The sequence below is a fragment of the Jaculus jaculus genome, chromosome 4 (genome assembly GCF_020740685.1).
Source record: "Jaculus jaculus isolate mJacJac1 chromosome 4, mJacJac1.mat.Y.cur, whole genome shotgun sequence".
In the NCBI taxonomy this organism is placed as follows: domain Eukaryota; kingdom Metazoa; phylum Chordata; class Mammalia; order Rodentia; family Dipodidae; genus Jaculus; species Jaculus jaculus.
The window spans coordinates 3,627,964-3,641,637 of NC_059105.1; the positions used below are offsets into that span (position 1 = coordinate 3,627,964).

General features: G+C 38.6%; 1 protein-coding gene across 17 annotated transcripts in view; it reads left to right on the plus strand.

The window, feature by feature from the left end:
- Positions 1–13,674, plus strand: part of Trip12 (thyroid hormone receptor interactor 12) — a 159,637-nt gene that overhangs the window by 107,919 nt on the left and 38,044 nt on the right. For 13 of the 17 annotated variants that reach the window (XM_045147308.1, XM_045147307.1, XM_045147305.1 and 10 more), the window contains 6 exons: positions 3,423–3,576; positions 4,324–4,552; positions 4,841–4,959; positions 8,999–9,206; positions 12,852–12,952; positions 13,283–13,457. In XM_045147308.1, the coding sequence (XP_045003243.1) occupies positions 3,423–3,576; positions 4,324–4,552; positions 4,841–4,959; positions 8,999–9,206; positions 12,852–12,952; positions 13,283–13,457 (986 nt within the window). The remainder of the gene's footprint in view (positions 1–3,422; positions 3,577–4,323; positions 4,553–4,840; positions 4,960–8,998; positions 9,207–12,851; positions 12,953–13,282; positions 13,458–13,674) is intronic. The other 4 variants (XM_045147312.1, XM_045147313.1, XM_045147322.1 and 1 more) reach the window with 1 other exon arrangement.

A 13,674-nucleotide genomic window follows, 5' to 3' on the forward strand; every position in this document is an offset into this window, starting at 1 on the left:
AATTAATTGATCTCCCATACAGGGATTTACAGACTTGGAATTTTTTGGGGGGTGGGGGGAGAAGAACATTGAAAATGTATGTCTGTGAGTGAATAAGAAAGTTGATTTCTGTGTGTAGTGTTGCACACCTTTAATCCCAGCTCACAGGAGTCAGGATCACCATGATTTGAGATCACCCTGAGACTAGTGAATTCCAGGTCAGCCTGGGCTAGGGTGAGACCATACTTCAAAAAAATCAGAAAAGTTGTGAGCCAGGCATGGTGGCACTTTTTTTTTTTTCTCAATTTCTTGGCTCATAATAATATTTACTGCCAGGCACGGTGGCACACGCCTTTAACCCCAACACTTGGGAGACAGAGGTAGAAGGATCGCTCTGAGTTCGAGACCACCCTGAGACTACATAGTGACTTCCAGGTCAGCCTGGGCTAGAGTGAGACCCTGCTCAAAAAAGCCCCACACCCCCAAAAAAGTTGTGATGTACTACTATATAATTCAGTTGTTAATGGGATACATTTTAAATATATCAATGATAGTAAATAAAATTATGTGACTTTTGCAATAAGCTCCTTGGTATAAGACACAATGAATAATACTGGGGCTGGAGTGATGGCTCAGTGGTTAAGGCTCTTGCCTGCAATGCCTAGTTACCTGGCTTCAGTTCCCCAGGACCCCTGTAAGGCCAGTCGCACATGCATCTGGAGTTTATTTGTGGCAGCTAGAGGACCTGGCATGCCCATTTTCTCTCTGTTTGCAAATAAATATTTCAAAAATGAAAATTACAGAGCTGGAGAGATGGCTTAGTGGCAAAGTGCATGCCTACAAAGCTAAAGGATCCAAGTTTGATTCTCCAGTACCTATGTAAAGACAGATGCACAAGATGGCACATGTATCTGGAGTTTGCAGTGTCTAGAGGCCCTGGTATCCATTCTCATATTCTCTTTCTCTCTCTCAAATAAATAGAAGATTTTTTTCCTAATGAATAATATAAAAGAAGAGGAATATGGCCAAAAAGTTGCCAGTGATTCTCTGTTATAATTTATATGTGAATTTCATTTTTGTTTCTATGTTTGCATTGAAATTTTCAAGTCGTTCAGATCAGGTTTATAGCCCTGCTAATTAAGTGCTTGCTTGCCTAGCATGCATCAGGCCCCAGATTCAATCCCCAGAACAGCATAATCAGTTGTGGTGGCACAGGTGGTAATGGTGGGACGATCAGAAGTTCAAGGTCCCCCTCAGTTACATAGTGGGTTTAAAGCCAGTCTTGGGTATATGATACTTTTCTTCGGGGGAGGGGGCGTTGTATGTCTCAAATCAGCAAAATATTCATCCCAATAAAAGATTGTATTATTTTAGATACCATGCATCATTGGCTAACATTTTCAGTATATAAGATACCTATATCAATTTTTCTAACTGCATCAGCATTCATAACTCTTGCGTACCTGACTTTTTATAAAGGTGTACCTCACAGACTAGTTTGTTTAAAACATAATTTATTTGTGAGGAGCAAAATAGGGAGAGAGATAATGGGAGAATGGTCACTCTTGGGCCTCTTATAGCCACAAATGTCCTCCAAATGTTAGCACCACTTTTGTGCATCTGTCTTTACATTGGTACTAGGGATTTGAAACTGGGACGCGGGCATTACCAGCAGTCACCATCAATCTCTGATTTATTACCCCATCCACTACACAAATTAGTTTCTAAAAATCAGTTTTCCTCCTTTTTTGTTTGCTAACAGATTAAAAGATATATATCATATTTTGAATCCCCCTTTTCCACCCTCAGTAGTGGATACACTGCTAAGGAGAATGGCTTCCCTTCCTCTAGCAATCCTTAACTACCATTAGCTTCTTGGGAAGAGTGGATTTTTATGACCCTGCCCCCATTTATGGCACCATGTTAACTGATACATGATAAACAGGTTATCACAGCTGCTGTGAGTTTGAGTGCTGTGGCATATCCTGTTCCCAAAGCACTGTTCTTCTGGTGCTTAGATTCTTTTTACCCCACTTTAGTAATGTTTCCTAATCTTGCACAGCGTGGGCCCAGGAATGTGGGGAGGGAGGACTGACACAGCCAATCCGTTGTAGAGCTGAGAACTCAATAGTCGTTTATAAAAAGTTAATTTGGGGCTGGGCATGGTGGTTTAATCCCAGCACTCCGGAGACAGAGGTAGGAGGATCATTGTGAGTTCGAGAACACCCTGACAATACATAGTAAATTCCAGGTCAGCCTGGTGAAATCCTATCTCGAAAAATGTTTTTTAAAAAAGTAAATTTTGATAAATCTTTTAAAAATAATTTTTAAATTTCCCTTTTCCAAATCTTTTGTTTTATTTATTTATTTGAGAGAGAAGTAAGAAGCAGATAGAGAATAGGTATGCCAGGGCATTCAGCCTCTGCCAGCAACCTCCAGACACATGCACCACCTTATGCATCTAGATTATGTGGGTTCTAGGGAATCAAACCTGGGTCCTTTGGCTTTGCAGGCAACCATCTTAACTACTAAGCCATCTCTCCAGCCCAAATTTTGATAAAGTATTTAAACTAGAAGTTCTCAAGAAATCAGAAACCAGAGCCAGCTTGCTTTTATGCAAAAGTTAACTGTTGACTAGTCTTTCATGTATCGTTAGCTTTATCTTATAAGCAGACCACACCTGCTAGTAGTCATAATCTCTGTCTTTTAAGTGTTAACTCTCTTTAGCATTTTCCTGATAATTGCATCTTCACTATAAGCTTTTTTAAAATTTTTTTATTTTTTAAGCATATCCTGTCCTAGAACTTGAGATCCTCCTGCCCCAGCTTCCCAATGCTGGGATTTTAGGCATGTACCACCATGCCTAGCATATTCTGCATGAGTTCTCTGGCCTCTTAAATCAAGCATATATATTTTTCTGAGTAATACTTGCACTATGCTGATTAGTCTTAGATCTTAGTTGTAGTTATGTTCCTTACAATCTTAAGTACTATTTAAATTTAAGGTTGCCTTTGGTTGCCCTTGTATAGGATTATTTGGCTCAAGGGAAGATTTTAATGAGTTACTAGGATTGTGTCATATAAATAATAATTTCAGACTTAAAATCTTAAGATTATGGATAACAGTTTTTTCACTGATGTCTTAAAAGCTTTCTTAATACAAATGGTGTGTTCATATCAGTTACGCTACATGACATGATATTTCATCAGCATTTTACCTTGACCTTATGTCTAATGGTGTCTGATAAGGCTCAAGGTATATAACTTTAATTAAATACAATTTTTCATGAATGTTTTGTCAGGTCACCACTATCAAGTTTTGTATACTTCACCAACCATACGAAATAAACATATAAGATAGCCTGTGTGGAGGGTCCCAGCTGTGTCTTAAGGTCATGAATTTCTCCATGTTTATATTCAAGGCTTCTCTCTCTTTGCTCTCAGGCAGCCCATCAGGTCGGTGAGGATGAGATAAGCTTGTCCACTCTGGGACGAGTTTATACTATTGATTTTAATTCTATGCAGCAAATCAATGAGGACACGGGAACAGCACGTGCCATTCAGAGAAAACCTAACCCCTTAGCCAATACTAACACTAGTAAGTATCTTTTGAAATACGTAGTGCCAATCTGCTGTGTGTATGTTTTCTGGAACTGCTTTTTCATTGGATATCCTTAGGAAGCTTCAAAACAGTAATTAGTTCAGTAAAACTATGTGCCTTAGTTGAATGAGTATTTGTCTCTTTCTTACAATTTTCTTACTTAGTGATATTCTGGTAGTCCAGTTAAAATTAACTAACGTAGGGATATATTTGTTCATGTTATATCTGCCCCACCTTTACGACCATCTTTCCATCAGTATGTAAACAAATATACATGATTTTTAAAAAATATTTTATTCGTTTTTATTTATTTGAGAGTGTCAGACTGAAAGAGGAAGAGGCAGATAGAGAGAGAGCATGGGTGCGCCAGGTCCTCCAGCCACTGCAAATGAACCCCAGACTTGTACTCCCCCTTGTGGATCTGGCTAACATGGGTCTGGGGGAATTGGGCCTTGACCAGGGTCCTTAGGCTTCATAGGCAAGCCCTTAACCACTAAGCCGTTTATTTCCTCAGCCCTCTTGTTTATTTCTTGCAGGAGTTAAGTTAATATTGAAATATCCTAAGTATATCATAGAACATAGATTGGTACAATGAAGAGGTACAGTCAGTGTAGCGGGACCTTAATAGCATTTATGGCCAGAATGATTAGTAGGTTTTTGTAGCTAAATTTTATCTTACTGTTGCTTTTTGTGTACTATGGTTTTGAAGGCTGTCATGTCAGGATTATTCATTTATTATAACAGGTGGATATTCAGAGTTAAAGAAGGATGATGCTCGAGCACAGCTTATGAAAGAGGATCCGGAACTGGCTAAGTCTTTCATTAAGACATTATTTGGTGTTCTTTATGAAGTGTATAGTTCCTCAGCAGGACCTGCAGTCAGACATAAGTGCCTTAGAGCAATTCTTAGGATAATTTATTTTGCTGATGCCGAACTTCTGAAGGATGTTCTGAAAAATCATGCTGTTTCAAGGTGTGTTTATGAAAATTGTTAAAAACATTTTAGAAACTTAAGTAATTCCAGAAACCTCCACAAAGTAATAGTACCAGGGTGTGGGGGGGTTGCATAGGCACATAAAACTTTGAAGTGTCTTGAATCCTTTTATGCCTATTTATAGTTATAGAAAACTTAAAAAATTAGTAACTAAAATGGGCTGTTGCTGCAATTAGACATATTTCATTCTACAATTTAAAACATACTGCCAAAAATAATGATCAAGTTGAATAGGCAGTTTTATATACAAATGCTTTCTTTTTCTAGTCACATTGCTTCCATGCTATCAAGCCAAGACCTGAAGATAGTAGTTGGAGCGCTGCAGATGGCAGAAATCTTAATGCAGAAGTTACCTGATATTTTTAGTGTGTACTTCAGAAGAGAAGGTAATGTCATTCATGATAATAATTTGTGGAAATATACCTCCTGTCTGTAGACAAACTACTAGCTCTTTTAGTAAACTGAAGTATATGTAGAATGTGTATATATAGTTTGTTTTATTTTATTTTATTTTTTAAAATTTTTTAATTTTTATTAACTATAGTTTGTTTTATATTTGTGTATATACAGGTTTACTGTCAACTGATGAGTTAGTCATACTTTTAAAAATCATATGTATGGCCATAAAAATTTCTTCAAGAAGTCTCATGCTGGTTTCTTTCTAGTGAATTATGTCAGTAAATCAAAATAGTTTCAAGATTAGAGATTTATTTTGTCACTTATTGTGTTGAAACTGCATTATTGTATTGTAAGGCATGGAACAATCTTAGAGGAGGCTTCAGTTTGAAGCACCTTAATGTTGAATGTCCACCTCAGAGATGCAGCGTGTTTCCATTCTTTTCCTGAGATAAACCTGTCAAAAGAAAAAGCATATTTTACTATGGTGCTTTTAATCTTATGAGATACTAATGTCTTGTGGGAATAATAAGAAAGAACTGTTTTAAATTACATTCTGCAAACAATTATAGTTCTTTTCAATTTGCTTTATCACTTTTTCTTATAGTAGGTTTTAATTTCTTCACATCTTGAGCAAACAGTAGATAGGCTAATATAGTATTGATCAAATTAGGAATAGCTTTTCAACATTTAAAATTAGTTTTCTTCAAATAAAAGTTTTTTTTTTTTTTTTTTTTGAGAGAGAGAAAGAGGTAGATAGAGAATGGGAACACCAGGACCTCCAGCTTCTGCAAACGAATTCCAGACACATGTGCCCTTTTGTGCATTTGGTTTATGTGGGTCCTGGAGAATCAAACTTGGGTCCTTTGGCTTTGCAGGCCAACCAACACCTTAACCGCTAAGCCATTGCTCCAGTCCAAATTAAAAAAAATTTTTTTTGTTTTATTTATTTGAGAGCGACAGAGAGAGGGAGAGAGAGAATGGTGCACCAGGGCCTCCAGCCACTGCAAATGAATTCCAGACGTGTGTGCCCCCTTGTGCATCTGGCTGACATGGGTCTTGGGGAATTGAGCCTCAAACCAGGGTCCTTAGGCTTCATAGGCAAGCACTTATCCACTAAGCCATCTCTCCAGCCCCCAAATTTTTTTTAAATGTATATTTATGTTAAATGCAAAGCAAATTTCTTTATTACCCCAAAATGAGTATTTTTCTTTATTTGAGAGAGAGAATGGGCATGCCAGTGCCTCCAGCTGCTACAAATGAACTCCAGATGCATACACCCCTTTGTGCATCTGGCTTACGTGTGTCCTGGGGAATTGAACCTGGGTCCTTTGGCTTTGGCGGCAATTGCCCTTAACCGCCAAGCCGTCTCCCCAGCCCATTGACTTTATTTAACAAGTCCAGTGTTTGTATACAAATTGATATTTCCTATAATGTGTTAATATTAGACTCTGGTGTTCTTATTTGTAGCTTCAAATTAATCTTTTGCATTCTGTATTATATTTGATTTTCTTATACCTCTCCTGTTTTGAAGTATACGAGAATCAGTCTTTCCCTCCCCTTACCAACCCAATGACTATTGTTAAACTGATAGAATGCACTGTGCTATCAGATTCTGTCTTCTTTCCTCAACGATTTTATAGCATATACATAAGGAACATTTATGAAGACTGGGCCTATTGCTTGACATCTGGCTAGGTCCTGCTACTATAAAAAAATGCTGATTTAAGGCTATGGAGATAACTCAACAATTAAATGAGCCTTTCTATGCAAGTATGAGGGCCTTGAGGGGGCTTGAAACTGCTCAAGTTCAAGTCTCAGATTCCACATAAGCAGCTGGGTGTTGTAACCACAGTCCTGCAAAGGGGAGCAGAGGCCAAGAAATCTACTGGTCTTATGGAGGGAGGGAAGGTACAGTGGGGGATGGTTATAGCAAGCTGTGGTATCAGTAAAGAGACGGACTCAAACAGGAACTAGTAGAAGAGCAGAGGACGCGGGCAGTGGTGGGTTGACTACCACAGGCAAGCATCTTCCCTTGCAGGCAAGTGTATGAGGTGCTTCAAGGGCACATACACATTCATATACTACCATGCCTCATACGCAGAAGCCAAAAACAATCCAGTTTAGGGCTGAAGAGATGGTTTAGTGGTTAAGGTGCATGCCTTCAAAGCCAAAGGACCCAATTTCGATTCCCCAGTACCCATGTTAGCCAGATGCACACGGTGGCGTATGTGTCTGGAGTTTGTTCGCTGTGTAGAGGCCCTGGTGTGCCCATTGTCATTCTCTCTCTCTCTCTCTAATAAATAAAAATTTTAAAAATATTAATATTAATTTCTTCCAAGAGGTCTTGTTTCCCTTCCAGTTTGAATTTGTTCCTCCTATATGGAATGCTCCAGCAGCACTGTTTTGTCCCTCAAAAGCATAACATTCTTTATTCGAAATTTCTGTAAAGAATATATAACCATAGTCATTTAGTTTCCCTGAGTACATTTGACTTTGGCCATGTCTTAGTAGTTAGTACAGGCTGGGATTAAACAACATTAATTTTTGTGGAACTGCTTAAAATCATTTTGACTTTTTACCTTTTTAAGAATCTGATAGAAGCTCTAGGCTCACCTCTTTAAAAAAAAAAGTGAATGTATGTATGCACGTTCACTCAGAAAAATCACTACAGATAACATGAGCTTTGTTGGAAATAGGACCTCATGTATGTTCTTTCACTATAGGAAACACCATCGTACCATTCCAGTCTCAGTGTTATAGTTGAGTTCTCTTTACTCTGAGGATCTGACAATCAATGCTTTTCCATAGCTCTTCATGGTGGTGGCATTAATGTGATCTTTCATCCTTCTAGATTTTTTTTTTTCATTTTTAATCCTTTATTTTAAAAATTGTTCCATTACCTTCTTTTGCCCTTCCTTCTGTCTTCCATTAAGTCCTTTCTACCTCCCAACTAGTTCCTCTATGACATTGATGCCTTTTGTGTGTGTGTGCACCTGGCTCTGTCTTTTTGAATCATTGATTTTAATTACATTTGCCTCTTTGAATATGGGAGGGGGATTATTTATCATAACACATGCAATTTAACTAGTGGCTATACCATTGAAGAAAATGTCTTCCATTCCTCCAGCAACCATTAGCTGTAAAAACCTTCAGGGAGGAATGGGGGCCTCATGTTCTCTTCTACCATCCATGACTGAATGTTTATGGGCCTTATAATTAGGAAGTTCTTGTGTAGGTAGTGACAGTTGCTATGAGGTCATGAATTCAACACATACTATATTTGGATGACAGCATTTCACAGCATTCCTCCCCATTCTCTCTCTCTTTCTTTCTGCCCTCTTCTATTCTTGTAAAGCTCACGAAATTCATAGATAATAGATTAAAAGTCTTTTCTCCTCTTCCTGCAATCATATCATGATGTATATTGTATTTCTAAAATGAATTACTGTTTATAAAATGTAAAAATGAACTTGGGGACTTCTTTATATGATCTGGTTTTGAGGGTTAGAAGATGCTCAATAAAAATATCTTAGGGGGGTGGAGAGATGACTTAGCTGTTAAGGCACTTGCCTGCCGAATAAAAGAACTCATGTTGGAATTCTCAGGTCCTGTGTAGTCAGACACAGTGACAAAAATGTACACATGTGCATGATGGGATCTGGAGTAGGTTCGCAGCAGATGAAGGCCCTGGTGCACCCATTCTCTTTGTCTGCCTGTCTTTTTCTCTCTTAAAAAAAAAAAAAAAAGGAAAAGAAAAGAAAATCTTTTAAATGAACACTATTTTCTTACAGGTTTGTTTTTAGTTTTTCGAGGTAGGGTCTCACTGTGGTCCAGGCTGACCTGGAATTAACTCTGTTAAATGAACACTATTTTAAGGTCTAGAGTTAAGGTGAAAACTTTGACTTTTAAGCTTTCCTCCCCTATTTACTATCTATTTTTTTAGCCAGGGATTTTTTAGTAGTGGTGGGGAGGTAGTCTTAATTCCTGACTTATAAATGACTCCTTTTTGTCTCTGTTGCTATAAAGGTGTGATGCATCAAGTAAAACACTTAGCAGAGTCAGAATCTTTGTTGACAAGTCCCCCAAAGGCATGTACGAATGGGTCAGGATCCTTGGGTTCCACAACACCAGTCAGCAGTGGGACAGCCACGGCCGCTACCAATGCCACAGCTGACCTGGGATCGCCCAGCTTGCAGCACAGCAGGGATGACTCTCTGGACCTGAGTCCTCAAGGGTAAGAGCTTTATGGTGATTCTTAAACCCTCTGCCTTTAACTTACTTGAGTACCTGAGAGTCGGAAAGTCAAATAGTAAAACAACCACAGTGGCCATTATTCATGATGGTGGGCCTCAACATAATAGTGGCAAGCACTTCTGCCATGGAGTTATATCATCATCCCCTGTATCCTTTGTTGGATATTCAATTTGAGAGGAAGGTGACTCTACTGGGCCTATGGAACTACAGAGATGTGAACACTGCTGTAATTGATTATCAAAAGACATTTGTGGCTTGTACAGTGTTACAGACAAGGTGTTACGTGGTTTTCTGGTTCCATAATTGTGATTATCTCTGTGTGCTGCCTATGTTCCTTTGCAACATCGGTTACTGACACAATAGAAAATACTAGAAATTAGAGTCCTTGGGCAAGGCAGTAAAGTCTAGTTTAGTTTTAACTAGCAAATGGGAGGAAATAAGTTACTCTTTCTTTTTTTTTTTTAATTTAAATTTATTAGTTTTCTTTTCAGTAAATACAGACAGTTTGGTACCATTATTTAGGCTCATCTGTGATCTACCCCTTCCCATTAGACCCTCCTTGTTAATGAAAATGGGTCGTGCATTGTGGAGTTAGCCCCCAGTTATTGGTATGATAAATGTCTCTGCAAATCATGACCCAACATGTGACTCTGACATTCTTTCCGCCCCCTCTTCCGCAAGATTTCCCTGAGCCATGTTGGGTTCATTTTTGGTCTGCTTCAGTGCTGAGGTGTTGGGGGCCTCTGAGGCTCTGGCTCTCTGATTTGGTAGGAGTTGATTTTTCTCTGCGTCGATCTCCTTCCCCTTTGTGCTGGTATCCGGTTCACAGGAAAACATCACCCTTGCTTATTTCGCCAGTTGTCCTTAGTTTCAGTTGGGCCCCTTTTGAGGTATGTTGGGACAGCTCTCTTCTTAGGATCTGCATCTATCTTTTTTTTCCCTTGTTGTTTGTAGTGCAGCTAGGCGGTCGCCATCTTAAGTTACTCTTTCTTAAAGCTAAGTTGTCATTCTTTTTTTAAAAAAATATTTTATTTTTATGTATGTATTTGAGAGTGACAGAGGTGGGGGGGGAGACAGACAGATAGAGAGAGAATGGGCACACCAGGGCTTCCAGCCACTGCAAACGAACTCCAGACACGTGCACCCCCTTGTGCATCTGGTTAACGTGGGTCCTGGGGAATCGAGCCTCAAACCGGGGTCCTTAGGCTTCACAGGCAAGCGCTTAACCGCTAAGCCATCTCTCCAGCCTTAAGTTGTCATTCTTAAAGTGTACTTCTATGTGTCTGTCACCTTTTCTCTACTGTTCTACTAGGAATGTTAGGAAATCCTCACTGGTTTTCATTTTGTGTCAGAAACACCTCACTCTTGTTATAGGAATGCTATGTAATCTTCCACATTTGTGAAATCTATATTGTAATCAGTGTGATATCGCATGTTGCTCATTTTAGCCTATAAGATATCTTGGTTAACTGAGTAAGTGAGGTCCTACAGTCAATCTTGTACACTCTGATGCAGTATTTTCTTGTGGCGTTTGCTATATTACTGGGCAAGTGCTTCATGACAGGCTGCTTTTGGTGCCACCTGGTGGCAGTTTTCTAGCTTTCCAACTTTCCTAATTCTGAGGTTACACTTATCTTTCATTTTCTCTTCTAGCCTTGTTCCTTCTTTGCATTCTCTTTCAAGACCCTGATCACTATAATAATTATAAAAAGTTCCTGAAGGATTTTGCAATATAATATGGGAATTGTGCCTCTGAGACATCATAGATACTCAATGAATCTCAGAGTACTTTGAGACAACTCAGTATTTCTGAGCCAGTTTAAATTAGGAAGTTGAATATAGAATCTAATACTTGATTCTAATGAAAGATAAGTACTTGTCTTTAAAATGTTTTCAGCACTAATTGAACTTAGTTTTGTTAAGGATGTTGAATCATATATTAAACCTTAATTTGTAAGGTCCATTTCTTTTTTTCAAACACTTGAACATTATTAAGTATATTTCATAGAATTTCTATACATTGCAAGACTTTCCCTTTTTTTCCTCAAAATTTTCCAATGTCATTTGAGTCACTGACGTAGAATATTATTTATCAGCCCACCTTGTGCCGCTTTAGCAATCTAAAAATTTATTACTTCAAATGCTAAGATATTAATAACAGAGAGACTATTGCAAGGTATGGTGCTCTGTAGTTAAGAACAGAGCCTACAGCCAGGAATGAGTGGACTTCTCCATTTTAGGTCCTAGAAGGCTGAAGCAAGAGGATTGTAAGTTTGAGGCCAACCTGAGCTACATATTGAAATCCTATCTCAAAAAAACCAAATACTGAAACATAAAAATAGTATTTCTGTGCTGGGCATGGTGGCACATGCCTTTAATCCCAGCATTTGGGAGGCAGAGGTAGGAGGATCTCTGTGAGTTCGAGGATACCCTGAAGCTACATAGTGAATTCCAGGTCCGCCTGCGCTAGAACGAAATCCTACCTCAAAGTAAATAAAATAGAATTTGCTATAGACAGTTAAATGTATATGTAGTTCTAATTTTAAATATGTTCCTTACTAGATTTGTATAGGTTAAAGTTCCACCAAAATATTTATAAGTTTTTTTATTAAGTTATTTTTTAATTTAATTTTTTCTCAATTTTTTAAAACATTTTTCATGATTATAAAAAATATCCCATGGTAATACCCTCTCTCTCCTCCCTTTTCCCCATTGAAATTCCATTCTCCATCATATCCCCTCCCTATTTCAATAAGTCTCTCTTTTATTTTGATGTCATGATCTTTCCCTCCTCTTACGATGTATGTCTTGTGTAGGTAGTGTAAGGCACCATGAGGTCATGGATATCGAGGCCATTTTATGTCTGGAGGGAGCACGTTGTAAGGAATCCTATACTCTTCCTTTGGCTCTTAAATTCTTTCCACCACCTCTTCCACATTAGACCCTGAGCCTTGGAAGGTGAGATCGAGATGTTACTCGGTACTCTAGTCACTTCTTTCCAGCACCATGATAACCTTCTGAGTCGTCCCAAGGTTACAGCCATCTGAAAATAGAAGATTCTCTGGTGTAAATGCTTGTTTTTATAATGTTATTGCCATTGTCACACCATGAAATTAGTTTGAGTGGATATTGTAAACAGTTAGGAAAGTATTTAGTAATATGAACATTGAGTGTCGTGTGCATTGTTTCCATTTATGTTACATACAGAAAAGCTCATGTATTTGGGTTTGATTAAAAGGTAGGGTTTCACTGTAGCCTATGCTGACCTGGAATTCACTATGTAGTTTCAGGATGACCTAGAGCCCATGATTCTCCTGCCTCCCAAGTGCTGGAATTAAAGGTGTGTGCCACCAAGCTAGGCCTCTTTTTCTAATTTGTAGTCTTTGTGTTGTATATTTGTTTTATGTACTTTTGTGCATTATATTTTATCATTAAATTGAACATGCTGAGAATCAGATATTTTAATAGCTACTAATCCAGTTCCTGTTTCCATATTACAGAGTCCGCATTAAATAATCATTCTAAACAATACCTGTAATGACAATATTTTGTGACATGTTTGCTAGGTTAGGTTAGCTTGCTTTTTCAGTAGGAATTACTAACCTCCTTATTTTTCCTGTGACAGTCGATTAAGTGATGTTCTAAAGAGAAAACGACTGCCAAAACGAGGGCCAAGACGGCCAAAGTATTCACCTCCAAGAGATGATGACAAAGTAGACAATCAAGGTAAAGTTATTGAGTGACATTATGGGAGGTCCTGTTAGTAATTATGTCCTTGGAGACCAGTGTTCTTAGTTTCTTCAGCTTTTTTTTTTTTTTTAATGTTTTGTTTTTCAAGGTAGGGTCTCACTGTAGCCCAGGCTGACCTGGAATTCACTATGTAGTCAGTCTCAGGATGGCCTCGAACTCACAGTGATCCTCCTACCTCTGCCTCCTAAGTGCTGGGATTAAAGGCGTGCGCCACCACGCCCGGCTTTCTTCAGCTAGTTTTAAACTGTGGTGGTTTTGCTCACTTATGCTAAAGCAATTTGACTATACCCTTTTGTCTTTTCATAGCCAAAAGCCCCACCACTACTCAGTCTCCTAAATCTTCCTTCCTGGCAAGCTTGAATCCAAAAACGTGGGGAAGGCTAAGTGCACAGTCCAACAGCAACAACATTGAGCCAGCACGAACTGCAGGAGTTAGTGGTCTTGCCAGGGCTGCCTCAAAGGACACAATATCCAATAACAGGTGACAGGGTGGAGGGGGAATCTGTTGCTTCTAATCCTGCTTCACCAGAAAATCTAAACATTTTGAGTGTATTTATTTCATGTGGAGGTAATCCATGGCCATGTTTTAAGTTTTTACAGACGTGGAATACTTTAGAGATGAGTTAAATAATTTAAACATCCAGGTCCCATTTGTCATAGCTTATTTTATAGCTGAGGAGGTACTTGTTTCTGGTATA